This window comes from Mytilus galloprovincialis, chromosome 14 (genome assembly GCF_965363235.1).
Source record: "Mytilus galloprovincialis chromosome 14, xbMytGall1.hap1.1, whole genome shotgun sequence".
In the NCBI taxonomy this organism is placed as follows: Eukaryota; Metazoa; Mollusca; class Bivalvia; order Mytilida; family Mytilidae; genus Mytilus; species Mytilus galloprovincialis.
The window spans coordinates 52,813,824-52,841,805 of NC_134851.1; the positions used below are offsets into that span (position 1 = coordinate 52,813,824).

Sequence of the window (27,982 nt, forward strand, 5' to 3'; positions counted from 1 at the left end):
ATAGGAAGGAATCATGATATGAAACAAAAATAGACATGACAGCTTTTTCTTTTATTTTAGAATATACAGAATGCAGTACCAGGGAAGTGTTCAGAACTTGTCTCGTCAAACGAGTCAACATTCACTATCTCAACCACAAAGCCATAATCAACAATATCAACAACAGTATTCATTAGGAAGACAGAGAGCTGGAGGTCAGCCTTCACCATACGTATCACGCCGAGGAGAGGATGACAGACGATCACATGACCAAGTCTATCGTGATGACAGAAATGCATCAAACAGTAGTAATTTGGGCAAAGTGGATAATCTAACTATGGAAAGAAATCAAAGACATCATGAACAAAGTTCTTTTCACAATGAATCACTGCCTAGACATGCTGCTGGTGACACACATCAGTCATATGCACAGTACAGTCATTCAGGTGATCCAAGACAAAACCTGTCGTATGAATCAAGATCATCAGATCAAAATGAAGGAGGTCATGATAGGTATGATCCTAGAGTATCAAGACATGCAAGTCAACGTTCTATAAATTATCCAGATTCGCGTGAACAAGCAGGACATAACATGTTGAGAGAAAGTCACGATCCCAGTGTAGCACGACATGAAAGTCAGAGATCATTGAATTATCCAGATCAACAGCATCACCAGTCTTCTCATGCATCTCACTCCCGTTTGCCAACAGATTCTCCATATATGTCAAGACGCCAGGAACCTATGTCTGCTAGAGGTTCACAAAGTCAGATGTCTCTAGCGCCTCAAAGACAACAAGAATATTTCCCTAATGTATCAACTCATCAGACAATGCCAGCCACCACCTTGCAGAGAGACCCACCGTCTCGACAGCCTCCATCACCTCATGATGCACAGGGTCAGGGTTCAAGGTCACAGCAAGATATTCCACCTTCACCTTATATGTCTAGACACCAAGGAGGTCCAGCAGATTCACCATATATGTCAAGACACCCAAGTCAAAGATCAGTTGGACAGTGGAGTGACATTCCTCAACAATCAAATGTTTCAAGACATGAAAGTCAAAGATCACTAGTTCCCCCTCAGTCCCAACCACATTATCATGTATATCATCAAGATGGTCATCAACCATCATCTGCTTCAAGCACATTAAGTCGTCAACCTCATTATCAGCAGGGACCACAACATAATGAGGCTCCTTCAGCCACAAGTACATTGCTTCGCCAATCACATCATCAGCAACCACCCCATTTACATGAACCCCCTTCAGCTTCAAGCACTTTAAGTCGGGACTATCAAAAATCAGGAAGAGCTCACCAGTCTCAAATTCATGGAAGTCAAACTTCTGTAAGTAACAGGCCTGTTTACACACGACAAGATAGTGGGCCGCCTCCCCCATATCAGACTCACAAACGACAATATTCCAGAGATCAGGAGAATAGTGATACCATGCGTCGTGAACAAAGTTATCTTCAACAGTCAATGAATGAGGAACAAAACAAAAACACTTCTCAAGTAGCACGATCTCAAAGCCAAGTATCTCATCACCGCTCAGGTGATCCTAGACTGACACCAAAGTTATCCCGTAATGAAAGTGAAAGATCCGTGGCACGAAGTCAACATTCCAGAGCTAGCAGTCTTTCTAATTCACATCCAATTCCTGATGGTAAGTACAAATACCAATAACTTAAATAAGATGTACCTATACTCAGTATTATAAATAAGATGTACCTATACTCAGTATTATAAGCACACAGAATAGCTGCAAATCAATATTAAAATGTCATAATTTTACTTCCATCGCCCATCTGATTTTTGTCTCAAACACATTTTTAAAATATCAACCCGACAGAATGTAGAGGTCATTCGTGCACAATCAATGCAATATTCAATTAAAAATCCTGAAAAATCTTTGTAAACATTTTTTCTTTCTCAATCTAATTTATAAATATTGTATATTTCAGCCAGAGCAACAGAAGCATCACATATAATTGACTTACTTGAAAAAGAAATAGTCTATCTCACAGGTTTGTAAACATTCAGTTTTTTTTTACATTTTCTCAATTTGACATTTATTTGTGTGTTAACTTAGAATTAAAGCAGGGTTAATTAATGGAAAAAATACATTGTCCAATGAACAAGAGAGTGCAAGTACTGTATATACAGCTGATATCATAAGATTAAAATTCACAAATTAATTGCAATCTATCATCAAAATTTAGTTACTACATGTAAAATCTGGATTGATTCTGCTTTATTTGGGGATCTAAGGTGACAAAAGACGTAACAATCACAATAACCAGGATATTTTGAATGTAAAAAAAATGTTAAATTTTATTTGCAATAATGAAAGCAGTGGTAAATTTTGATATAGAATGCAAACAAAAGGACTGGCATATTCTGTGTGTGAAATTTGTTTAAACAATTAGAAAGTGTTTTTATACAAATATATCATGCTTACAAGGGGTATTTTTGGCAAATACCCCTTGTAAGCATGATATAATTGTTTAATTCCACCGAATGTTCACCTCAAAAAGTTAATTGTAATCAGGTATCATATGAATTTCAACTTGAATGTATAATTTTTGTATACACAGCAGCTGTGCTATTTTCACAGTCAAATTGCATTGACCGTATAATCATTTCTTATCAATTTTTTTATGTTCAGTCACTGACTGTATATATATCTCCCTTTTTATGATAATAAGTTGGTTGTCGGCTGACTTCTACACTTTGTTCATCAGTTTCAGTGAAGCGTAATACAAGTGGATTCCAGTTTTATGTGACGGTTGACAATTCGTTTCCGTTGAGTTTTATTTATGACGTCATTCCCGGAATTTTTACGTCATTCGCTGCAAATTCAATAATGATGCTTTTTATCCTAAATATTTCATCTGGAACCATATATTTAGAATGACCATGAATTTTCATATTAGAATAGAAATAATTCATTGAGTTATTTTTAGACATGGTATTCCCCATCTGCCATGGTATTTGCTAGGGTATTTCCCATCTGCCATGGTATTTGCTAGCAAATACCCCAGCACATGGAATTCCCTAATGGCAAATACCCCGGCAGAGAAAAGAAAATCTCAATATATAGAAATTGGTGAAAATACCATGTTTCTCATCCAATCAAAAATACAGCCATATCACATAAGGTGGAATTAGTCAAAAAATACCCTAAGAAATTAGTAAAGATAAACAAGGATTTGTCTTACTATACAAATCCTTGAGATAAACAATATTATTTTATACTATAAAGCTTGGTTTAAGCATAATGCAAGCATGGAATTTTCCTAGGCAGTTTTTTGTTCGATGACCAATAATTTAATTTTGGATGTAACACGTCTTCTGATTGGCTGACGTTATTTTGTTATGAGCCCATAGACATAATTTAGTCATGTGACCGTGACATCATCAACGTTTTTTCATGGTTTTCTACGGTTTAAAATGGAATTTAGAATTAAATTATAAGAAATGACTGTAATATTTTTTCTATTTATTTGAAATAACATAAAAATGTGGTGCACACTGTTAAATAACCTGCTACGCGCGTTATTCAGTGTGCACCAAATTTGTTATGTTATTTCTTCATAGACAGAAAAAATATTACAGTCATTCCTTAATTGTATATACAGTAACAGATTATAGAAAAGTTAACTACTCTAAAGATGAAAAGTATTATGTCATATAACAATGGATCAACTTCAAACTTTAGAACAATATTCATATGACTTATTGAGCTGCATCATTTAGTCCACCTTGGAAAGGATCTATAACAAAAAGATTTAAACTTAGCAGTGTAAGACAAGACTGCATGTTCCTATTGCTTTGTTTGTTATTCAGGTGGTAGAGATAGACAAGGGGGACCAGTGGTAACTTTCCCACCTCACAGACAACAGCCAAACTTTAATTCAGAAGATATCACCACATGTATGAACTATCTGGCACAGATACCAAGGTTAGTTTCTATTGGAAGATATAGTTTACATAAAAAGTAAAATCACAAAAAACGCTGAACCCCGAGGAAAATTCAAATAGCAAAATCAAAAGTTCAAGCACCTCAAAAGAATGGATAACAACTGTCAAATTCTTGACTTGGTACTGGCATTTACTTGTGTAGAAAATAGTGGATTGACATCACAGAGATAACTTAACTGAACATCTACCAATTTTTGTTTTTTACATAATAAAGAAAAATCAGTAATGATAAATAAACAAACCATTATTTGCTATGCATGCATGGTTAAGACAAAAAAATTATAGTATGAATTAATAACTGTATATTAAGAAATTATTCAGATTTTTACGTTTTTGCGAAAAATGTGACAGAATAAGTTTCACAATATACGTAATGAAAACTGAATTAACTCCCAATGTAATGATCCATTCATTGTTTTACCATGGCCACTGAATTTATAATCTCAACAGTGAATTTCATTGCAAAACTTTTTGCAATCACATTAATTGGATCTTGCATTTTTATTAAGAATTATAGTAATTCTAAATTTACAGTAAATTGTTAAAACTGTTGTTATTAAAGATTTTTCAAATATAAATGTAGCAAATATGCCATCTGTTTCAGTGAGGAATCAATGAGAAGGGGAGTAACTGTAGTAATTGATAGTAGAGATGGTTCCTGGTCCAATCTGGTAACAGTGCTAGGATGTTTAAAGGTAATATACTACATTTAATGACAACAGGAAACCTTTGATTGTTTATAGGCACACATTTCAAAGTATTATTTGACCACATATATGGGTCAATATCTTTAATTGTTTTTACATAGGCGGTAATGGTAACGTTTTTTCCTGTAGCTCAGTCCATATCGTAAACTTGGACATGTATGATAGGTCATTTCGAAGCTGTGACATTTTCACATATGTGGTATAATTTTCGGGGTACGAAGTGAGATTACTTTTTCCCTAAATTAGCATACCCTGAACATCCTTTCGTGATGCGGCTCCTTGTGGTAAAATATCCCTTTTATAACACAATAAGTTCTTTGAAAATTTAATACTTTGAACACATTTAATAGCTCCATAGTTTTTACACATTTATTCTATGTTCCTCTTCTTTCCTAAACACCACAAATGGTTTAGCTCAGTCATTTGTAAAAAATAGAAACATGTCCAATATCACTACATAGAGATTTTTTCTTTACACGTGAATTTTGAGTTCCTCATTTCAAGGCGCATTAGGGATGTTGTCCCATATGCAGTAATATCTGCCAAAGACTACATAATCATCAGAGCACAGCTTCTTCATATTCTGATATTTGAATCAAGCTTTATATTAGTAAGCTAAACTGTAAGACATTTTCACTCATTACCTGTCTGTTTACTGAATACTTGTGTTTACTGAATACTTGTGTTTACTGAATACTTGTGTTTACTAAATACTGTGTTTACTGAATACTGTGTTTACTGAATACTTTACTGAATACTGTGTTTACTAAATACTTGTGTTTACTGAATACTGTGTTTACTGAATACTGTGTTTACTGAATACTTGTGTTTACTGAATACTGTGTTTACTGAATACTGTGTTTACTGAATACTTGTGTTTACTGAATACTGTGTTTACTGAATACTGTGTTTACTGAATACTTGTGTTTACTGAATACTTGTGTTTACTGAATACTGTGTTTACTGAATACTTGTGATTACTGAATACTTGTGTTTACTGAATACTTGTGTTTATTACATGTAATAAAATTGAGAAGGGAAATGGTGAATGTGCCAAAGAGACTACAACCCCGACCAAAACAGCCGAAAACAGCCAAAGGCCATCAACGGGTCTTCAACAAATCCAAAAAATATTGATACAAGTTTATGTATATTTTTTATCCATATTTTGTAACATTTCAGACCAATTGACATGTTCTAAAATTGCTCTTGTAGCTCAAAGTACATTTCAACTCCTACAAGATTCTTTTGTTTTACAGACTTGGTTTAAATTGTTCATATGAATTATAGATAGAAATGAAAGCAACTGACAACCATCTTGAATTGTGTATTGTAGTTAACAACTTATACATTTTGTTGATTGATGTTGTCTATAATTTTTTCTTCAGGAATCATTAGGTGACCTACTTAAACAAGTACTAGTTGTTAAACCTGACAGTCATACAGATAGACGTCCTAGTAGCAATAGCTTTAGAAGGGACAGACCAAATATAGAGGTAAACACTTATAATAAGCGGTCTGTTAAATTTATGATTTTATTTGATTAAAAAAATCACTGTTTAATTTACATGGATCTGATCAAGCAATTGTTAACTCAAAGATGTACTACAATATAAGAAACTTGTTGAAAAAAAGACAAAAACCAATTGAAAGTTCTTTTTGAAACAACAGATATATGTACGGTATTGATGTTGATTAACCTGTTGGAGACTTTCAGTTTTTCTGATTCCAATATAATATTGGCAACAAGTACAATGGAATAGGACTGAAGTTCTGCAACACTATGGACCTACTTTACTTAATTGGAAATTTTTATACTTCCTGTGGGACATAAATTCATTAGAGAATAACACATGAGTATACAAATGTACCTGTTTTAATACAACTAAAAATCGGGATGAAAACATCCCAACTTGTAATTCATCTCCATAATCAGTGCCTAGCTCATGTTTGTTTGAAGAGACAGTACTAGAATCATATTCAAAACAGTGTAGCTGTGGCCATTGATTGACAACCTTAAGGCACTTAAACTGTGGGGTCACAAGAGGTTCTCAACACCTAAATAAAAAAATTAGAAAAACTAATCAGGAATATCACGATGTTTTGATTTATATCATAATATAAATCAAAACATAAAGTTATTCCTGATTAATTTTCAAAATTATTTTAATATTAAAGGCGTTAAGAACCTTTGGTGAGTAGTGAGCAGTTGTCATTACAGACACACTAATCTGCCCCAGTCAATGGGATAATTTACAGTTGTCAATCAATGGCCACAGCTACACTGTTTTGAATATCAATGTCTATTATGAATATGAATTGTATGATGTGCAGAAGTAAAGACAAACAAATGATGATCTCATTATGATATATTAAACAAAGAATTTTTATTTCAAGTAAAATGCATTTTAAGAAACTATGAAAGAGATACATGTTCAAATTAAGGGGAAAAAAATATTATCATAATAAGCTTAAAGCTAAAAAAAAATACATTACTGGCAGTATATTTATTTTTTATTTCAGCCTCAGTTTGTTACTGTGAATCGTCTGTATACATTTGTGGACAGGAACCAGTTGACAGCTATGTTTGATGGCACTCTGTCCTATCGCCATGATATTTGGTTGAGAAATAGACTAGTTAGTATATTACTTTAAAACTTTAGAGGGGTATAAGGGTTTATCTCTGTCTGTCTGAAACACATTTTTGATGCATTATTTTTAACAACTGGGTTTATTATATATGTGGCACTGTACCTTTTATGTTAATTGCCAACACATGTCAGTCACTTTCAGTTCTTTAATATTTCTCTCCCTGTTTGAATAAAACTTAAATCTTTTAAGCAGAGGTTTAATTAGTGTGTAAAAGTTGACAGTAAATCTTGTATTTATATGGTCTATGCTATTTTTATTTGGTCACATTGATTGTAGCATTCATTTCAGAAGGAAATCATGAGTTTACTTCAAAAATTATGAACCAAAAATATTCATAACAGTACATGATGCAATTTTTGTATCAGTATGTCTATAATTAAGGAAAGCTATTTTTGCTTAATATTTGCAAGAAAGAAATAAAAAACAAAATCTCAAATTACATATCTGAAATATCTCATAAATTTTTTTTTGTATGGTGTCGCAATGAACGTTGTGTTGGGCGGGCGTGCTTCAGTTGGCCCCTAGACATAAAAGTGTACTGGTTTAGTGATGGTTCAGTGATGTTTCAGTGATAATAGCAAGGCCGTAGCGCAGCTCCAAATGAAGTGAGAGAAATAAACATACAGATAACACACTATCATGCACAGTAACACAGAAATAATTTTGTACTATTAGATGGAGTGGTCTGTGCAATTGTGGTCAGTGAAATACTTACACAATAAAAATTTTACTTGATGTTTAAAGTGTAACAATGAGACAAATATTGATATATATAAACTTTACAGGACCTTGAGAAGTTTATCAGAGAAACAAGAGCAGCATCTAACCACTTAGACAATGTAGAATATCAGATACACCAGAGACTGAGTAGACGAGAACCGTCAAGTCCGCTAGAGTCAGCCAGACAACACAAACATCTACAACAAGAAATATTACATGTTCCTTCTCAAGTTATCAGGGATGGTAAGTCTATTAATCAGGGCTTTCACTTGAAATTGAAGTAGAAGGCTCAATTAAAATTATAGGCGGCTGTTACATGCATTAGGCAAAGCTGGACGCCCACCAAGTTGTAAGCTTGTCACCTTACGGCAGGGGGTCTGGGGGCCACTCAAGGCCCCCAGAAGCTCTGGCATAAAAAGAGCAAAATCCTGCATTCTCACAATCTCCTGGCACCTAATTTCATCTTTTAAATGACTATTTTTTATGTATGAAATTAAAGAAAGAAAAAAAAAATCTCAAAGAAATTAAAAAATTTATATGTTATAGTTTTTTATTTTCATTACCTTATGCTTAAAATTCATTTACTTTTAAAGGAGTTTTATTTATATAATAATCCAGTTTGTTAGAAATCTTGATCGATTTATTTTGCATAACTACGTGCATTTGTAAAAAAATGCCCCCCCCTTTTCTCTCTAAAGACTGTTACGCATATTTAAATCATAAAATTATTTCTCAAGCATTAACAGAAAATTGATATATCCTCTGATTTTCTGTTTTTTTTGTAAACTGTTCAATAAGTCGGATACATAAATTATTTGGAAATGTTATTTATTTGAGGTCGAGTCGACAATATTCTACTTTCGTTTTTGACCTTGATTCTCTGAACACCACGTGGGCTTTGAAAAATGAACTTCAAAAGATACTGTTTTCCAGATTCTGAACAATATGATCTACTACACTTTCTTTAATTTGACTAATATTATTCCATAACATAAGATTGTCATCCTATCTGATTGTCTTCACGTTTTAAAAGCCAAAAAAAAGCCAACAAGTTAATGACCATCGGAACGTCTCTATTGTTATCGTTCAATGACGACCGGAACGTTTCTCTTATTATCTTTGAAAAGAAACGATGCATTCTGACTTTCAATAGACAACCAATCAGTGACCTGAGTTCAATATTTAGCCCAAGGTAAACACTGACTTTTCATCCTTGTTTATCTTGACTGCGACTTTGCGACAATAAATCTCTCGGCTGCCTGTAAACATTTGAAAAAGATATTTTTTCTTTTTGAATTTATATTTTTGTCAGTGAAGTAGCTGGCACTTGAAGCCACCGTAAACGGCAGATATCCGCTGGCTACCGGCTTCAATGGAAAGCCCTGATTAATAAAAATACATATGTTCTACAGGCACAAGTTTTAGAAAAAAAATTGCCTATATTTACTTTTATGTAGCACAAGGTACATGTATCTAACAAATATTTATGTGAAATGACACTTGTCCGCAAATTTCCTTTACATTTCAATTCTGCTGTTGTCAACCTACTGAAACTTGTTATGTGTTATGTCCTAAATCTACATAATGGTGTACAAGCCGCCAATTTCTGTTGTCAGAATCATATGTAGCCATCTGTTCATCCATGGCATAAGGGCATATCACTGTGAACTTTATTTCTAGCTCTATTTCAGAGATTATAAAGGGCCATGACCCTAGTGATGGTATATTGACTTTGGATATTTTGTTGCACTTGTAGGTAAGGATCTGTTAAACAGATTACAACATCAAGAGGACATAGTTATACCTCCTGGTGACGATGAACCTGTGAGTACGTTAGACCACTTAGAGGCTCAGAAACAGGTCAAAAGACTTATCCAATATATGGAGAACCGTATTGAAAAGTTAGAGAACTTATTAGAGGATGAGGACAGATCAGTTATCACCAATCAGAAGTTTGAAGATTTACAGAGACATATCAAAGCAGTAAGTTTCTAAATGGGGAAAACAACCAATGATTTTAAAAAACCTCGTCTGTAATCTTGTGGTAGCAAGCCTGCAGTTGGGGTACATCTAAGAGGTGATGTAGTTGATAATGACAAAATTACTGTAAATTCAGAAATTATTGCGTGCATTTATGATTGCGATTTTGTCATTTTAGACTTAAATGCAATTTTAAATTTTACAACTTTGAGAAAAAACCTGTTTAATTCATATAAAATATTTCAAAATGCGAGTTTAGATTATTTCGTTTACAACTCTGACGCATTTTTAGCAATAATAAAAACATTGCCATAATTTCTGAATTTGTAGTAATTTAATATCCTATATAAGGTTAACATGTCTGTATAGTACTAAGCAGGGTTCACAATTATATCAAGCAACATGTTCTTGCCCTGATGTGTATGTAATATTTGCCACTGGATAATCTACTCATCCATATAATCATGAGAAAACAAACCTATGAATTTTAAGTGGAAATAAAGTAAAAATCTGTGTCTCTTAAAAAAACCACTTGTTATCTTTCTAATGTATACTCTTTTTAGCTCACCTGGCCCAAAGGGCCAAGTGAGCTTTTCTCATCACTTGGCGTCCGGCGTCCGGCGTCGTCGTCCGTCGTCGTCGTCCTGCGTCCGGCGTTAACTTTTACAAAAATCTTCTCCTCTGAAACTACTAGGCCAAATTTAACCAAACTTGGCCACAATCATCATTGGGGTATCTAGTTTAAAAATTGTGTCCGGTGACCCCGCCAACTAACCAAGATGGCCGCCATGGCTATAAATAGAACATAGGGGTAAAATGCAGTTTTTGGCTTATAACTCAAAAACCAAAGCATTTAGGGCAAATCTGACATGGGGTAATATTGTTAATCAGGTTAAGATCTATCTGCCCTGAAATTTTCAGATGAATCTGACATTCCGTTGTTAGGTTGCTGCCCCTGAATTGGTAATTTTAAGGAAATTTTGTTGTTTTTGGTTATTATCTTGAATATTATTTTAGATAGAGATAAACTGTAAAAAAGCAATAATGTTCAGCAAAGTAAGATCTACAAAAAAGTCAACATGACCAAAATGATCAGTTGACCACTTTAGGAGTTATTGCCCTTTATAGTCAATTTTTAACCATTTTTCGTAAATCTTAGTAATCTTTTAGAAAAATCTTCTCCCCTGAAACTGCTGGGCCAAATTATTTGAAACTTGGCCACAATCATCATTGGGGTATCTAGTTTAAAAATTGTGTCCGGTGACCTGGCCATCAAACCAAGATGGCCACCACGGCTAAAAATAGAACATAGGGGTAAAATGCAGTTTTTGGCTTATAACTCAAAAACCAAATAATTTAGAGAAAATCTGACATGAAGTAAAATTGTTAATCAGGTCAAGATCTATCTGCCCTGAAATTTTCAGATGAATTGGACAACCTGTTTTTGGGTTGCGGCCCCTGAATTGGTAATTTTAAGGAAATTTTGCTGTTTTTGGTTATTATATTGAATATTATTATAGATATAGGTAAACTGTAAACAGCAATAATGTTCAGCAAAGTAAGATCTACAAATAAGTCAACATGAACGAAATGGTCAATTGACCCCTGTAGGAGTTATTGACCTTTGTAGTCAATTTTCAATCTGCTTCCTTTGTTTAATATTCACATAGACCAAGGTGAGCGACACAGGCTCTTTAGAGCCTCTAGTTTTCCCAACCCATACCATATTTGACCACAATAGGTTCATGATATATAGTTGTTAGTAATCAGGTATTTGACATTGAAATAAGCATTTCAGAGCCAACAAAAAAAGCTTAAACCCTGTATTAGGTTTATTCTTGAAAGACTTTTCATATATTGTTTTGATCTGATGTAAGAATAACAGTTAATTGCCCTATCAAACCAATCCTACATGGCTGCCATTATTTTTCAACCTGTCCAGATCTATGTAGAAGAGGGAAACATTTATTTGAGTTATTTTTTTTATAGGTTTTGAGCTGGATTTTAGGACCAGGAGAAAAATTGTTGGCATCTCAGACAGACATTGGGGATTCTTATGAAACAGCTGATGTTTTAAGGAAACGGCATGAAGAGCTAGAAATAAAGTGTACAGTATGTATTGTAGATTATTGTATGTAGCAGAGCTAAGTTTACAACAACAAAAAAATGTCCTCATTTTCCATCCAAATATGATTTAAAGCACAAAATCAAATAGTCATGACATTAATTTAAAAATTGGGGAAGTATAATAACTGAATTGAAGAAAGTTAAATCTTTTAATTTTTGGGTGATATTGAAGTTTTTTTAAAGTGCTAACAACAAGATTTAAATCATTTCTTATATACTTTATTCATTTGTGATAATTTGTAATTTACCCCACTTGTGTTTGATAAAAATATGATATTTTTATCAGGACACTTATGGTCAGTATGCTGAACTACGACATAAAGCAGATGAGCTGATAGCAGAAGATCCTACAGGAGCAGAAGACATCAGATCAACCAGAGATTACATGGATACAGTGTTCAGGAGCTTTGCCAGCCGATTAGAAAGACGAAGGAACTTGTTAATTACATCTGTTAGGTTCCATAGGCTGGCACAAGAGGTATAATCAAAATTACAAAAAATATGTTAAGTTATGGTTGCTTTAAAAGTGCTACGAAAAAGTAGTATACCATTTTAGATCATTTTACTTGGGGAATGAATGGTAGAATCTCTATTCAAAACAGAGGTCCAGTATTCAGTGTATTTCACCATTGTTATCTCCCTTGTTAATTGATAGTTAAATAAGTTTGAGTAATTGATTGGTTTAACAATTCTCTTCCATGGCAAAAACTAATTATTGTAATTGATAGTTGTCTTTGCAATGCCTAAAACTAACTTTACATTAAAATTACTGTCAAGCTAATGTTGAAAAGATAATTAATTTAATTTTAATTTTTTTTTCTCCAATTTTTGAAGAATTCAGTAATTCAATAAACTCAGCCTCTACCCTTGCAATAAACTATTTTTGTCTTAACTCTCAAGAACTTATTTTACAAGTTTTAATCCTGTGGCATGCGATTTGTCCTAGAATGACTGTAAATGATGGTATAGGATTTGGTTAAACATCATCCTTTTGGTTTATGGATATATTACACAATTTATGGTTTATATTTGAATATTAGATTGGATCAGGGAAGTTTATATCAGCCTTGTTTTGACAACAAATATATATTGTTTTTAAAAATTTTCAACACAATCTTTCAGAAACATAAATCAGTAAGTATGCTGTCGTCAAGATTTAACTGATATTAAATAATCCTGAAAATAAACCTGACAAACTTTTAGTATTCAATTTTATAAATGTTTTATAACGTACCTGACATGGTACATGTATTTACAAAACCTAAAATTAAGAAGACATGATTTATATAATAGATTTTCATTGTGAACATTATTATATTGTTCTTAAAAAGAGACAGTTTTGGATTGAATATGGGAAGGTATAAGTTTATGTGTTGTGTGTTTGTTTGATCATGTATTTTTTTTTTATCTTTTAAAGCTTCCTAACAAGATTCTAAATTCTGAAATGCTTTGAGTTCCTAAAATGTTCTGAATCTTTTGATTAACAAATTTGTTTTCATGTGTGAATCTAAACGGTGAGACTAAGGTTTCTGCTGTTCTCTCTGGTTATTTTACTTTTCTATTGTGCTTTTTATCTGTTTATCTAATGATGAGAACTTTATTTCTTATGATTAATTATTAAGTCATAATTACCTATTCTAGTTCCAATTAATTTTTGTGCTACTGATTACTTCATATTTTTTTTAATATCATGAGCTATTTAAAAGTTGTTGGAAAACGAAACTTTTGAGGTGAAACAGGTTATTTTCAGGTAGAGTCAATTGATCAGTATGGTTTCATTATCTTGCAAGTTTTTAAATTGCTCCTGATAAAATATTGAATTTCACTGACCAGTTTAATGAAAATTAACCGTTTGTTCTTTAATAACTTGTTTTTGGTTCTGGAAGGTCTCAATGTAGATAACTGTTTGTAATCTTACTTGACGGAGAACACTGTTTAACATGTTTTTGTTTTACTCTTTGAACTTTCTAAATGAAACTGGATGAATTAAAAAATAAAATAGGAAACAAATTCTAACTGCTATAAGAAATATATGAAGAGTTAGGTTGAGACATAAAATTAAGCCTTTTGTAGAGTTTTATATTCTATGAAGGGGGTCTTTACATTTTGATCATAATGGTTCCTGTCCAGGTTATATGTATTAAAACTTTACTGTTCCAAGAACAGATAGGGAGATGTGGCAACTATCCAACAAAGGACAAGGATGTAAAGATTAATAAATAATAATTTAGAGTTTAATAACATCAAGCAAAAAAAGGTTTATATGGCAATTAGTATCCAATGACTACCACTGGAATACCAGCTTGGACAGACACAGAAATAATGGAGATGGGGTCAAATATGTTTGTGAGCTCTTTACCCTACCCTATAACCCTTACCCTATAACCTTTGGCAGTTATGTAACAACACAACATTAAAACAAACTAAAAATCTGTTGACCAGCTGTTTATTCACTGTTAAACATAACTAATTATTGGATAACAATTCACTACAAATGGGTCACTTTTATTTCACATATAACATAAGTTTCTGGTGTATAAAGAATATCCATCTGACGTCTGAATTAGAAAAGAAAAGAGAAAGGCATATTTGACAAAACAGATTCAGACAAGAAGTACAGTTTGATTTATTCAAAAGTTTACAACTAATATGTTTATAATATAAATGTAAATTTGAATTTTGTGTTTCAGTTTTCTAAGAAATTAGATGATTTGCTGGAGCTAGTATGTTCTGAACCAGAATGTGAGGATGTCAAATCAGCAGAGAAAGAGTTGAACATTCTGGAGGATAAATGTGATTCTATTAGTAAGTTATGTGAAATGACTGTTAGGATACTTTGAAAACCGATTGTCTTGTTTGATTATAATTAAGCATTCACATATTATGAGATAGTTATGACCAATATAGGAAAAATTGATGTTATAATTGATTTCTTAGAATGAATCGTTCTTAGAATTAATAAATATTAAGTGAAACAAATTCGTTATTCGTGCATGATTTAAGATTGATAACCGTCCAAAGACTGTCATGATAAAAAAAAAGCTACACCATTTGTTAAATATTTCTTTTCAGGTAGATATTAGAAATTCAGATTGTGGACAGTTTCCATCTAATAGTCACAATACTAATACAAAGTTATTGTTCCATGTTAATTAGATTTTTATTTTGTAGATTCAGCAGCACAGTCTACTTTGGGGGATGGACAAAGTCTTTTGGATGAAATGTCTCGACCAATCAAAAATGCTTCTGGGAAAGACATAACACCAGACTACTCTCGCCATATCAAACACATCAACCAATCACTAGAGGAATTACAAGAGAGAAAGTTACGCTGTGATGAGCTGGCCGATGTTAGAAAACTCAAACTACAACAGATACTTCAGCTTTGTACATGTGAACATGATGCTGAACAGGTAAAATTATTACAAAAACCACAGCTGTGTACATGTGAACATCATTCTGAACTGATAAAACTATACAAAACTGAAGCTATGTACATGTGAACAGATACTTATATTACAAATACCAATACTCGGCTGTGGAAAATTTTTCACCAAGAATCACTTTTCTGGATTCTTTTTACCTCAGTCACAGTAATTAGCTATCAAGTCCAAGCAAAAGCTCATACCTCATTCTATTTTAAAGATGCTGCTTGTGCCCAGGTTTGAGTGGAAATTTGCTAGATGCTGATACAGTGAAACCTGTCCAAACCGAACACCCACGGGACTTTGCGTTTTGTTCGGTTTTCACAGGTGTTGGGATTGTAGAGGTAGACGAAAGTCGACACCAAAATAATTTTGGCAGGAATAATAGGTGACACAACAGCCGACAGTTTATTTTTGTGTTGATTTAGACGTAAATGTAAAAATAAAAGAAGATAACAGATAGACGTTTTGCTACATTTTTGTTTATAAATCAAACGCCACTCCGTCAATCAAGCTCGTCGTTGGGAGATGTCCGACGTGGAGCGATTTTGCTTTTTATAATTATTTTCTCATCCGTTAATTCACTGACCAATTCAGATTCACAGTCACTGTCATATAACGGAAGTCTTCAGGAGCATTCAAATCAAATATATAGGGCCTCTAAAGGGAATCCAGCAATCGAAATCCATTGACCTTGTTCTGTTGCACGACTTCTTAATCCGGTGAAAGTCTTTAAAACTATTATTTAATTAAACCGTTTAGCTACAGAATGGCAGTTTCCATTTTTTTACCGTAATTATTTGAGTAAGGTGCATTTAATTGATCTGAGGGAAAGTTCCTTTCTTGTCATTATCGGTGATGGGGGTAGCTGACCAGTTTAACATTTCTTTACAAAAAAATCACTTTATACATGGACACAGACATGCTAATTAGTTTGTAATAACAACTCACAAGTTCATTAAACCTCAAATACCTTCGGGGATACTCTGCCATCCTGTGTTTGTTTAATTAAATCATGCAAATAATTAATTATATTTTATTGTTTTGATTGGTATTGATCGATTTTGACAGGTAATTTTTAGATACAAATTTGCTCACGAGCCTTCAAAAAGCATTCGGTGTTGACAGGGTTCGGTTTTTTCAGGTTAGATTAACGTTAATTGATAGGGAAATTTTGTGGGACTTTGAAAATTGTTCGGTTTAAACTGGAATTCGGTTTTATCAGGGTTCGGTTGACCCAGGTTTCACTGTAATTCTACATTGGGGCATTTCAAGAAAACAGAATTAGAACTAATAAAAGACTAAAATCTACAATAAATCTGCCTGACATCAGTTTCTATTGAAACTCAACAAACTAAAATCTTTTCTTTTGTTACACAAGACAGTTATGAATTGTTTCTATATTTCAGGCTATAATGTGGATTTTAGAGTTATGTGGAGTAATGGCTAACACGCATACTAACATGGGTAAAACTCATGAAGAGGCAGAGAAACTACAGAATGATCACAAAAAGTTTGAATCAACTGCTCAGGTCAGTCAGCATGTTTTAATGGGCCTTTATTTTGCTAAAATTAGTAATTTGTACACAAGTTTATACTGTAAATTCAGAAATTATTGCGTGCATTTATTATTGTGATTATTCAAAAATGGACACGAATGCGAGTTTAAATATTGTGTTTCAAGAAAAATTTACATACAGATCTATAGTTTAGTTATCAAAATGCAAGTTTTTATTACGGAAATACTCACCAAGTCGCATTATTCGCATTAATAAAATCCTTGCAATAATATCTGAATTTATAGTAGTTCATAATATAGGGTTATTGCATGAATATTATGGAATATTGTCCTGAGTAGAATTTTATATTGCATGAGCTTGGAGGGACAATATTCATGCAATAACCCTTTTTTTGTATAGCAATATAATATTTGAAAGTAAAAATTGGTTTAATCTAAGGTTTTGTCATTGATGACGTCATGAATTTTGAAGATTTATTACACTAGTGCAATATTAGAATTTATTGCATGCTAACTTTTGGTTACTTTCTGTGGGAAATATTATATTGCTATGCAATAAATAAAGTTATCATCTGGAAAGGCCTTTCTACACTTATTTTGGTTACTTTACACTTATCAGGGCCTTATGAGCTTATATGGACCCCAGAATCTTACAATAAACAAATGTAAGTTTGGTTCCAATCTCAAGTAAGGTTGACTGACCACAGAAACAACGTACTTAAAATATCAATAGAGAATCTTGTTTCATATAAACTTACATTTCAATGCAATTTCATGTAAGTTTTATGGAATAATTGTAATCAGAGAAACTATCATGCTTATTATAACCTCAGAAATCTGGTGACTATTGAACTTCTTACAATGGAAATTTAATTGTTGATTTGGATATATATATATTTTAGAGTACATATGAATATGGTAAACAGCTTCTGCAAGCAGCTTTGGTTCTGAGAAGATCGTTAAGACACGACCTTGAACCTAACAATGAAATGACCCAGAGGTTAGATGATGCATGGTGGAGATTCTCACAAGGCACAAATGAAAGAGCAAATAGACTCACAGTATCGGCCATGTTTTTGGCATCAGTAGAAAAGGTGAAAAATTAGTTTTTGAAAGCTTTCCATGAAAAGTTGAAGTGATAATTGTTTTCCTAGACTGCAAATGATCAGATTATCTGTAAGAGATGTTGTTTTGTATAAATAAGCCATCTGAACTTGAAAATAATGTCTTTTAAATAATCTTTAAAACGGTTTAAAATTGTTGTATTCCATGTGATTTTCAATTTTTATGACAAGATGGAGTGATAATTGTATTCCTAGATCAGATTATCTGTAAGAGACTTTGATTTAAATAAGAAAGCCATGTAAACTTGAGATTAATGTCTTTTCTGATAATCTTTTAAACTGTTTAAAGTTGTTATATTCCATGTTTTTCAATTTTAATTAATCTAACAGAACCTACAAAAAGAAAGTTTTTTGCACATATAGGTTTAATGTTATTTTTATTTACAGATTTTTGACAACATTGAAAAGATTTTGCTAGCCATTTCACAGACATTGTCAAGGGAACAAACTGTTCCTGAAGTATTACAGAAGTTCTCTCCCTTAAAACATCAAGTTGATGAAGATTACAAGGACACAATGCATATGGGAAAGGCTTTGTTAGAAAGACTGAGTTTACCTGTTGTTCAACAAGAAGGGTAACTCTACATGTTTTTAGAAATAAATTCAAGAATTACTTCCCTTTAACTTTAAAATTTAGCTTTACACCACTTAAGGACAGAATAAAAATTCTATAGGGCAATCTTCAGATTGCGTATGAAATATGAGCTATCAAATTTAAATGTTGAGAAAACAAAGTATTGAAGTAAGCTATATGATATGAGAATAGATAAATATTTAGGATTTTATAGGTTTTTAAAGGCATATTTTTAATTTGTACTCATGTGGCTAATGTAATTCTTTTTTTGTGTAAAAATGTCTTTCCATGGATCATTTGGACAAAAATCCAATCCAGTTGTCCAGTGTCTGTAGTCAATACCTTTATTTGTCCAGTAAAGACTTATAAATATATATGACAACCTTGTTAGCTGGAATATGTTGCGAATAAAAAACAAGGTAATAATCTTAGCATTTCAAACATTGTATAAGAAAGCCTTAAATGGGATGCAGGCTTAAACAAACCTCCAAATAATCCAAAAGTATATGAATATGATATATATTTTGCTGTGAGTAAAGTGATAAAAAAAAAATTTAATTTCTTTTCAGAAGACAAATTCAAGAAGACCAATCTGCTGCAGCAACCATAAACAGTAAACTGAGAAAACTGGAACATAAGAAAGTGGACATGGATCGATACTGGGGAGAAATGGAATATACCAAACAACCTCCACAAGTTGATCAAGTGTTTTCTCCAAAGAGACAAAGAACAATACCCACAATTCCTAACCGAACAAACACTGCTTTCGATGATCATGACAAATCTATTTATGAAGAACCAGTGCCAAAAACTCCAAAACGACCTTGGACATCAGAAGCAAATATACATGCTTCAAACGTGCCTAGAAATTTTAGGTCTCCAGCTACACGTGTGGAATATGCCTCAGTAAAACGTCCACAGAATCAGTTACAAACTAGTGATTACTCAGAAATAGGTCCGTATAATCAACAACCAAGGAGAGAAAGGAGTATAAGAAAAGACCAAAGTCAATTACAAGCTAGTGCCCCTAACTTACATTATGCTGAAATTGGTCCCTATGGGACCCATCAGCCACAAAGAAGTGATGACAGTGGAAAACTTCATTATGCTGAAATTGGACCTTATGGTCAAAAGCCCATGGAAACAGACACTGCTCCAAGGCTTCAGTATGCTGAATTTGGTCAATATGACACAGAAAAAGATGCCCCAAAACTTCAGTATGCTGACATTGGTCCATATAGTACAGGCCCACCTGTAGACAATAGGAAAGCAGTTCATGGAAGTGCACCTAAACTACAGTATGCTGAGTTTGGAGAATATGCAGACAAGAGACCAGTTAGTGATGAAATAGAACATGATACTGCTCCTAAGCTCCAATATGCAGAGATCGGTCCTTATAATACTGCCCCACAACAAAGAAATGAAGACCAGGCACCTCATCTACAATATGCTGAGATGGCTCCATATGGGACAACACAACAGAGACCTGAAGAAAATGATTTACTGAAACAACAGCTAGAGGAGGTAAAGTCTTTAATGATATAGTCATCAACTGATTTTCTGCTTTTATCACGGACACACAAAATGTAGACAAATTTTCACAATCATGACAGAATATTAAAAAAACAGGAATGAAAGAAACACAGGGTTTGAACATAAACTTTTAGTTACATATTTTTATTGAAAAACATTTATACTTGACTCAACTACACTGACCTTCCAAATTTGGGAGAAAATTTTGATCACTTTAACATTGTTTATTAATTTTATATTGAATTCAACTTGAAGCTATTTTAAAACATCAAACCAAAAAAAATTCTTGTGTAAATCATTAGGTGATCAGTGTAGGTGTCTTTTTTAAGCAGTGTATAAAACGAAATTCACCTACAAATCAAAGAGTATATTTTTTATCCAAATGCCGGTAAGAGTATCGAAGGATTTTTTAAGAAGATTAAACTGAAACGAAGTAAAACAGTAAAATGTATGTGTTGTTATGATAAGTAATAATGTAACTAAGATATGTATTGTTTATTAGTGCTACCTGTTACATGAACAAGGTTGCCAAATCTGTTGTCTGCCAATGACATATCACCAGACCATGTTTATATTTAATGGTAACCTCTTGTGAAAGTAGAAACAAACATCATTCCAGTATATATATAATCCAGTGTCTTTACTAAGGTCAATTGCAGAAAAGTATTGATTGAAGGGGAGTGTAGGTTTGGGAGGAACTTAGATAGATATTTTGGGAGACAACTTTTAAAAAAAAGGTCAAGAAAATATTTTGGGATATTTCCTCTGTGGGTCATTTCAAACTATGGGAAATCAATTTAATCCCTATGGTGCTTCGTCTATTAATAAAAGGATTTATGTAAGAACCTTCTTATCAACAATTATGACAACCATTACTAGGATAGAAGTCCTAATATATAAACTATTACAGGTGATCTTCTTGATAATTAGTAAATAAAAGTATGTTTTGTCAAATATGTATGAAAAGGGCCTGTTTTTGTTAGAATTTTGTCATGTTTTGACATACTTCAGCCTTATATTACTGACTATGTGGTTTTCTCATTGTTGAAGGCTGGATATTGACCTAAAGTTGCTTCAATCGCTTATTTTGGAAACTGTTGAATAGTTTTCTCATTGGTAATCATATCACATCCTGAGACCACATCACATTTTATTGTTGGGTTTATTGCCAACCAACCTTAAGGGCATACGATACAGTACAGGGGAGGTAACGACGTTGCTTACGTTAAATGTTATTTTCGCAACGTCAAACTGTGACATATCAAGAAAAGATGCTTTTTTCGACTGATTTTTAGCATTCAAACTGATTTAATTTGAAAACGAGTGCATGGACCCCTATTTTTTTAAACGACATTTTGTTTCATTTTGCAGGGAGATTATATGAACCAAATTTTGTAAAACTGTAAATAGTGCAATTTTTTTGATTTTGATAGATATACAGCAAAAAATTAAGTTTTTTTCTCAATTCATGACCATTTGATGAATATGAGTTATTTCTGAATAAAAAATGCATAAATTTTTAGGATATTTATGAAATACAGAAATTACAAATTATTTAACAAAAAACAATTTGTTTATCTTTTAAAACAAAAAAGTTATGTCTTTCTTTCGAAAGGGAAAATATGGCCACAAATCCGAATTTTGAGCAATTATACAAAATTTCGACCTCATTTAACTCAAAAAGTAGCACATGAAGATATATTTTTTATTACATATTTGATTTAATCAGGCAAAAAATAGCCTACATGCAATTTTTCATCAAACTAAATACGGGATCAAAACTGTATCGTATGCCCTTAATGTAAAAGAGGGACGAAAGATACCAAGATGCATTGTCTTAGTAGGATTTTAATGCTGTCATCTATTCAGTTTTCCACCAGTGTGTCATTTGTGCTTCTAAGTGAAAAGTTTTTAATAATTTCATGTCTTTTAATTTAATGTTTTACTAAATGTTATTTTATAAACAACTGCCACTTGTGAATATTACGTATTTTATTACGCAATACCTGTAGCTGCAAAGAGCAAATGCGTAGAACAAGTTACTGGAATTCTGTATTGTTGCCAGACAGATTGAAGATGTATGCATGTCTTCTATCAGACAGAGAGATTGGCACAACATCACAAATATTTGGTAGAATCATTTCTGATTCATTTCAAGATAAAACAGAATTTTGTGGTTTTTATTCAGGGTCTGTTGATGCTTTAAATATTTTAAAGATGAGAATCAGATAAAAAAACGGAAAAACCTATCAGCTTGTTTAATTGTTATTAAAGAAAGTGTAATATGCATAAGCCTACATGTATGTTATTCTGTTGCCCATAACAACTAGATTTATAACTTCTTAAATCGAAGTATTCTCCACCTTCTTTATATGTCAATGTATGGTCTTCTACCTGGAGCCTTGGCTCACACTGAACAGCAAGCTATGAAGGTCCCCAAAAAATGACTAGCGTATAACCATTCAAATTGGAAAACCAACAGTCTTATCAATTTAAAAAACAAGAAACACTTATGAACCACAACGACAACCCCTGAACATCAGGTTCCTGACTTAAGACAGGTGCAAACAAATGCAGCGGGTTTAAACGTTTTAATAGGTAGCAACCTTCACCCTTACCTGAAACAATAGTATAACATCACAACATAGAAAGACACTATAAAATATCAATTGAAGTGGCTTTACTCAAAACAAAAGACATATTAACACAAACAAGTGAATATACACTGTCAGAACTAATACATTTGATCTATGACACAATGTAAATACAAAATCAGGGATGAGATGTTAACCAATTTCAGAAAGACAACCATAAGCTTTTTCATATAAAAAATAGAAGATGTGGTATGATTGCCAAAGAGACCAAATGATACAGAAACTAACAACTATAGGTCAGGGTACAGCCTTATACATTGAGCAAAGCCCATAATTTTAATAATTCCCCCCCCCCCCCCCCACATTTTGAAATTTTTTAAATGTTTTGATTGTAATGTGTTTGTGTCGTAAGTTATAAAAGGCCCTGGCAAGACAAAATGTAAAATGTTGATTAGCTTGCTTAATGTTTTGACTAATAATTTTTCAATACTTATTTTGAAGAACTTTCAAAGATTATGAGGTAGTTTCACAACAATCAATCAATCAATCTATCAATATTATTTTGTTGCATCTGATCTGAAACAAAATAAATATCTGTCCAAAACTATATCTGTTTAATAAAAAATAAAAACATTTAAAAGTATGTGAAGTAGTTAGAGTAATAAGTGTGTACTTCCTATTTATAATGGATCAGTAGCATTGGTGTTATGTAATGAGTCACAAATAGGCAATTGATAGGGCCTTTAATTTTATATTTATTTATACATATTTTTTTAATCTGACCGAATTGAAATGAATTTAAATAGCTAAAAGCAGATTGAGTTCCCAGCATTTTTTTGTTGAGAGCAAATTGAAATAGAAAAGAAATATTAATGTATATTTACATTTATTTTCCTCAATATATCAATCACCTTTGAGAGAGATCAGAGTCTCATTTATTCAACAAAACATCTTCCCATTTTCAAATGATGTACTTGTTTTAGCAATTACTTTTAATTTCACATTACATGTTTATTAATAGCCATGATACAGTACAAAGACCTTTATAAGTTTAAGTGACAAAATTAACCTTAAGCCATTTGGATTGTTGGTTTAATAAATCTTATAACAAAATCAGCTAGTTTTTTATAACATTTTTATTATGATAACTATATATGAACAAATAGAATTAGGGAAGATTTTCATTTTTAGTATACATTGCTGATAACTGCCCAAAAATCATTCAATTTTAATTAATTATTATATTGTACACATTTTTTACATCAAATACATTTTGGCAAATAAATTCAAACAAAATGTTACATAATGGAAACAATATAAAAAGATTTTCATTTGATATATTTTTTTGTTGGCAAAGTCTTTCATATACAAGCCAAGAAAGAGAAATGACTGGAGGGAGATTTATGTCTAATGATAAAAGCTAAATGTGGACTGCATTGTAATCTCATATGTTGTTTTGAAAATAAACTACTTGGCAGAAAAAAACATTTACAGAAATTAAAAATTATATAAAAGATATTTCTTGTCACTGTATCTAATTAATTTATATAACACATGTGTAGTTATCAGTAATAATTGGCATACTGATCATCTCTGCTGGGGATAATCTGGTAGCATCACTAATTACCTCTGTCCATATTTGGGAGATCATGTGACCTCTTATCTGCTGCAACACAAAATATTTTCACCTTAGGGGTGTTACAATCTTTAGAAAACAAAGTTGTTTATTAATTGATTTCAGTTTTAATCTGTATGAAATCTGAGATATTGTATTTAAATAAGTTACATATGTGAACATTTTGATAGACTCTAATAAGTTACAGTGGAGAAATTTTGAGGTTATGTTTTGATTGCATAATTGAATACCCCTGACAGGAAATCCTTTGGAATATTCCATATTTTGGTATAGTGAATTGTGTACCTGAATTCAGTTGAAGATGAAAGTTTGAGCTGTTAGGAGCCTAGTCCAGTGCTCTCTGCATGCATATTCATTCATGCTTATGTCCCCTTTAATAATCAAGAAATTTGTGCGATTTAAATGTGCCGCTATTCAACACTAAGCTAGCACTTCATTCAAAAATTTATCAAAATGTCGGATAAATTCTCGGACATCACTGACTTATCGGAATTACCCCCATCTACTACGACCATCAGTACAGTAGCTGTACAATCAGGGAGATCCAAGGTTGTCTTGGCCATTCTGCGTGTGAGTACAATTATAGGCTTTCATCTTTTTTATGCTTCAAAAAGGGTTGGGTTTTTGTTTTTGTTAGATTTCTTTAAATTTAGATTTTTAGTAGAATACTGACAGTTTAGTTATACATGTATTTATACTTCTTTTTTGATAGGTTGTTCTTGACAAAATAACTTTATAGATCTATGTTACCCCAACTTTTTTGATGTGCTCAACTTAACCTTTAAACAGATAGGAATGAGATGTTCACCTGTTTAAATCATTGACATATGGTTTTGATATCATTAGCCATAAATCATGTAAAGCTTATAGAGGAACCAAAACAATCAAATCTGCCAAACATGTGAATGCTTGGAATTATTATTATGTTTGAATAAAAAGAGATAATTGAATGATCTCAGACAGCAAACCAATAATGGTGGTCTTTCAAGCTATGCATAGGCGGATCATGGGAAAAAATTGGTTGATTATATAGGGAATCATTGAAGCACGACTGGAGCGGCCCCCCTCTTAGGTCAGTCAGCGGCCCCCCCTTAGGAAAAGTTCTGGATCCGCCACTGCTATGAATGTTTAAAGTCAATGCATCTGTATGGTTACTTCTTTTCTTTTCATAGTGAACATTCTTCCATTACAAAATATAAAACTATATAAATGTTGGAACGAATAATGGTAATGTCCCAATCACCTCCCCACCCAAATCTGTACCCTCCATATAAACAAATAGTTATCCCTGTTATAATAATTAAGCCATATTTTGTTTGAGGTTTATAATTAGAATTTTATCAAAAATTAAGATTCAAAGCTTCCTTAACCATGAAGAAAAACTGAGTCTTTACAGGACTAATTCAAATTATTGAAAAAAAAGACTTATTGGGAGATTTTGTCAAAATTACAAAAAAATCTATTTATATTCTTTGTAAACATATTAAAAATAAAACTACAATTCAATATCAATTAAAGGAAATTCTCAGTCATCATTGCATCAAAAGTGCCAAAGAAATCATTTAGAAAGTACCTGTAGTTAGTCAGAATTTTAGTTACCTTATACGTGTATACATACATGTACATGTATATGTACAGAACAGAAACTTCATTGCTCATTGCATGTAATATATACACACAGTCTTATCTGAATTGAAATAAGAAGTGAAGGGTCAAGTTAACATCACAATTCTTTACTTGAATAAGTTCCTTTTAATACTGACCGTCTTACACTCGATATATATAAATGGAACCAATAAAAGTAGGCATCTTATAAAAGAGAGGAGTATTTATTTCCTGAATTTCTATCAGGTTACATAAAAAATCTGTTATATTTTGTCCTCTTATGCTGGGGTAATCTAAGTCGTATTGGGAAGAATCTGTTATATTTGTCATCTTATGCTGGGGTAATCTAAGTCGTATTGGGAAGAATCTGTTATATTTGTCCTCTTATGCTGAGGTAATCTAAGTCGTATTGGGAAGAATCTGTTATATTTGTCATCTTATGCTGGGGTAATCTAAGTCGTATTGGGAAGAATCTTTTATATTTGTCATCTTATGCTGGGGTAATCTAAGTCGTATTGGGAAGAATCTTTTATATTTGTCATCTTATGCTGGGGTAATCTAAGTCGTATTGGGAAGAATCTTTTATATTTGTCATCTTATGCTGGGGTAATCTAAGTCGTATTGGGAAGAATCTTTTATATTTGTCATCTTATGCTGGGGTAATCTAAGTCGTATTGGGAAGAATCTGTTTGCATTAAGATAGCTCAAATGCAATTTAAATTCTAGTGAAAAAGAGTTGCAAGATACAAGCTTAAATTGGTTCATTCTGGTTAAATATGCAACATTTTACCATGTAAAACTTGTCAAAAATTTACAAATAATTGTCTTCAACAGGAAAATGTTGCAGCCCTTATCTTTATTTAGTCTGCAAAATAGGGAACTTCAACCCGAGTCACAAATCCAATGGGACATCAATTCCTGATATCTCTTTGGATACACTGCCTTTTATGTTGGTAAATGAAGGGTTCCTTTTAGGGAGTGACAGAAGAGTTGTGCATACCCTCAAGGATTTATTAAATTTTCTTGGACATATACCTCTTGATATAATACAGTACAATAAGACATCTTAATATAATACAGTACAATAAGAACATCTCCTGTTTATTATTGAGGTACATGTATAAGTGATTGGCAATATCTGCTCATGATTTATTGTACACAGATGTGAACTGCTGCAGCCATGTGTAATCAGATTTACATCTTCATATAAAACATTAATAACATACAACATTTATATATCTGCTAGACTGCTACAGGGATCCCAAAATAATGATATCTATAATTTGTATTTTCAATATATCTATATTGAAAACAGATCAGACCCGCCCTTAATTTTTTCTCTGAAAATTTTGCCTATTTATTTATTGCATATTGAATAAAGATTAGATAAGAAATGCTGTTTTGTGGGTGTGAAATATTTTACAGAAATAGGAGAGTTGGCACAGAGCCAATTGATGATGTTTACATTCCTCAGAGGGTTAATCAAAGTACTGAGAGGATTTATACACTTAGATGACAAAACATAATAGATTGAGATCATCTTCTATCTGATAGAAATTCATGTAATAAATACTTATCTCTTTTATAAGATGCCTAAATTATTGGTTCCATTTATCAATTAATGTAAGAAAGTCAATATTTATTGAATGTTGACCAGTACCGGTTTACTGAGCCTATAAAATTGTTCCATAATTGTGGTAACAAATTTAAGGAATATTCACGACCTTTTTCAATAAAATAAATCAAAGTTTTGTTTCAATAAAATGGCTTAAGTTTTTCACCATTAACATATATTTGTTTAAAGTTATGATCTTTGGTAGAGAAA

At 32.3% G+C, this 27,982-nt stretch overlaps 1 protein-coding gene across 21 annotated transcripts in view; it reads left to right on the plus strand.

Moving 5' to 3' along the window:
* LOC143058355 (uncharacterized) overlaps nt 1-27,982 on the plus strand; it is a 295,609-nt gene that overhangs the window by 11,449 nt on the left and 256,178 nt on the right. For 20 of the 21 annotated variants that reach the window (XM_076231837.1, XM_076231830.1, XM_076231829.1 and 17 more), the window contains exons 3-18: nt 61-1,643; nt 1,942-2,004; nt 3,827-3,941; nt 4,566-4,656; nt 6,057-6,164; nt 7,192-7,305; nt 8,106-8,283; nt 9,797-10,023; nt 12,010-12,132; nt 12,434-12,625; nt 14,838-14,952; nt 15,319-15,560; nt 16,982-17,104; nt 17,994-18,185; nt 18,603-18,790; nt 19,359-20,313. In XM_076231837.1, the coding sequence (XP_076087952.1) occupies nt 71-1,643; nt 1,942-2,004; nt 3,827-3,941; nt 4,566-4,656; nt 6,057-6,164; nt 7,192-7,305; nt 8,106-8,283; nt 9,797-10,023; nt 12,010-12,132; nt 12,434-12,625; nt 14,838-14,952; nt 15,319-15,560; nt 16,982-17,104; nt 17,994-18,185; nt 18,603-18,790; nt 19,359-20,313 (4,599 nt within the window). In that variant the 5' untranslated portion in view covers nt 61-70. Of the gene's footprint in view, nt 1-60; nt 1,644-1,941; nt 2,005-3,826; nt 3,942-4,565; nt 4,657-6,056; nt 6,165-7,191; nt 7,306-8,105; nt 8,284-9,796; nt 10,024-12,009; nt 12,133-12,433; nt 12,626-14,837; nt 14,953-15,318; nt 15,561-16,981; nt 17,105-17,993; nt 18,186-18,602; nt 18,791-19,358; nt 20,314-24,841; nt 25,123-27,982 lie in introns of those variants that run through there. The other variant, XM_076231850.1, reaches the window with a different exon arrangement.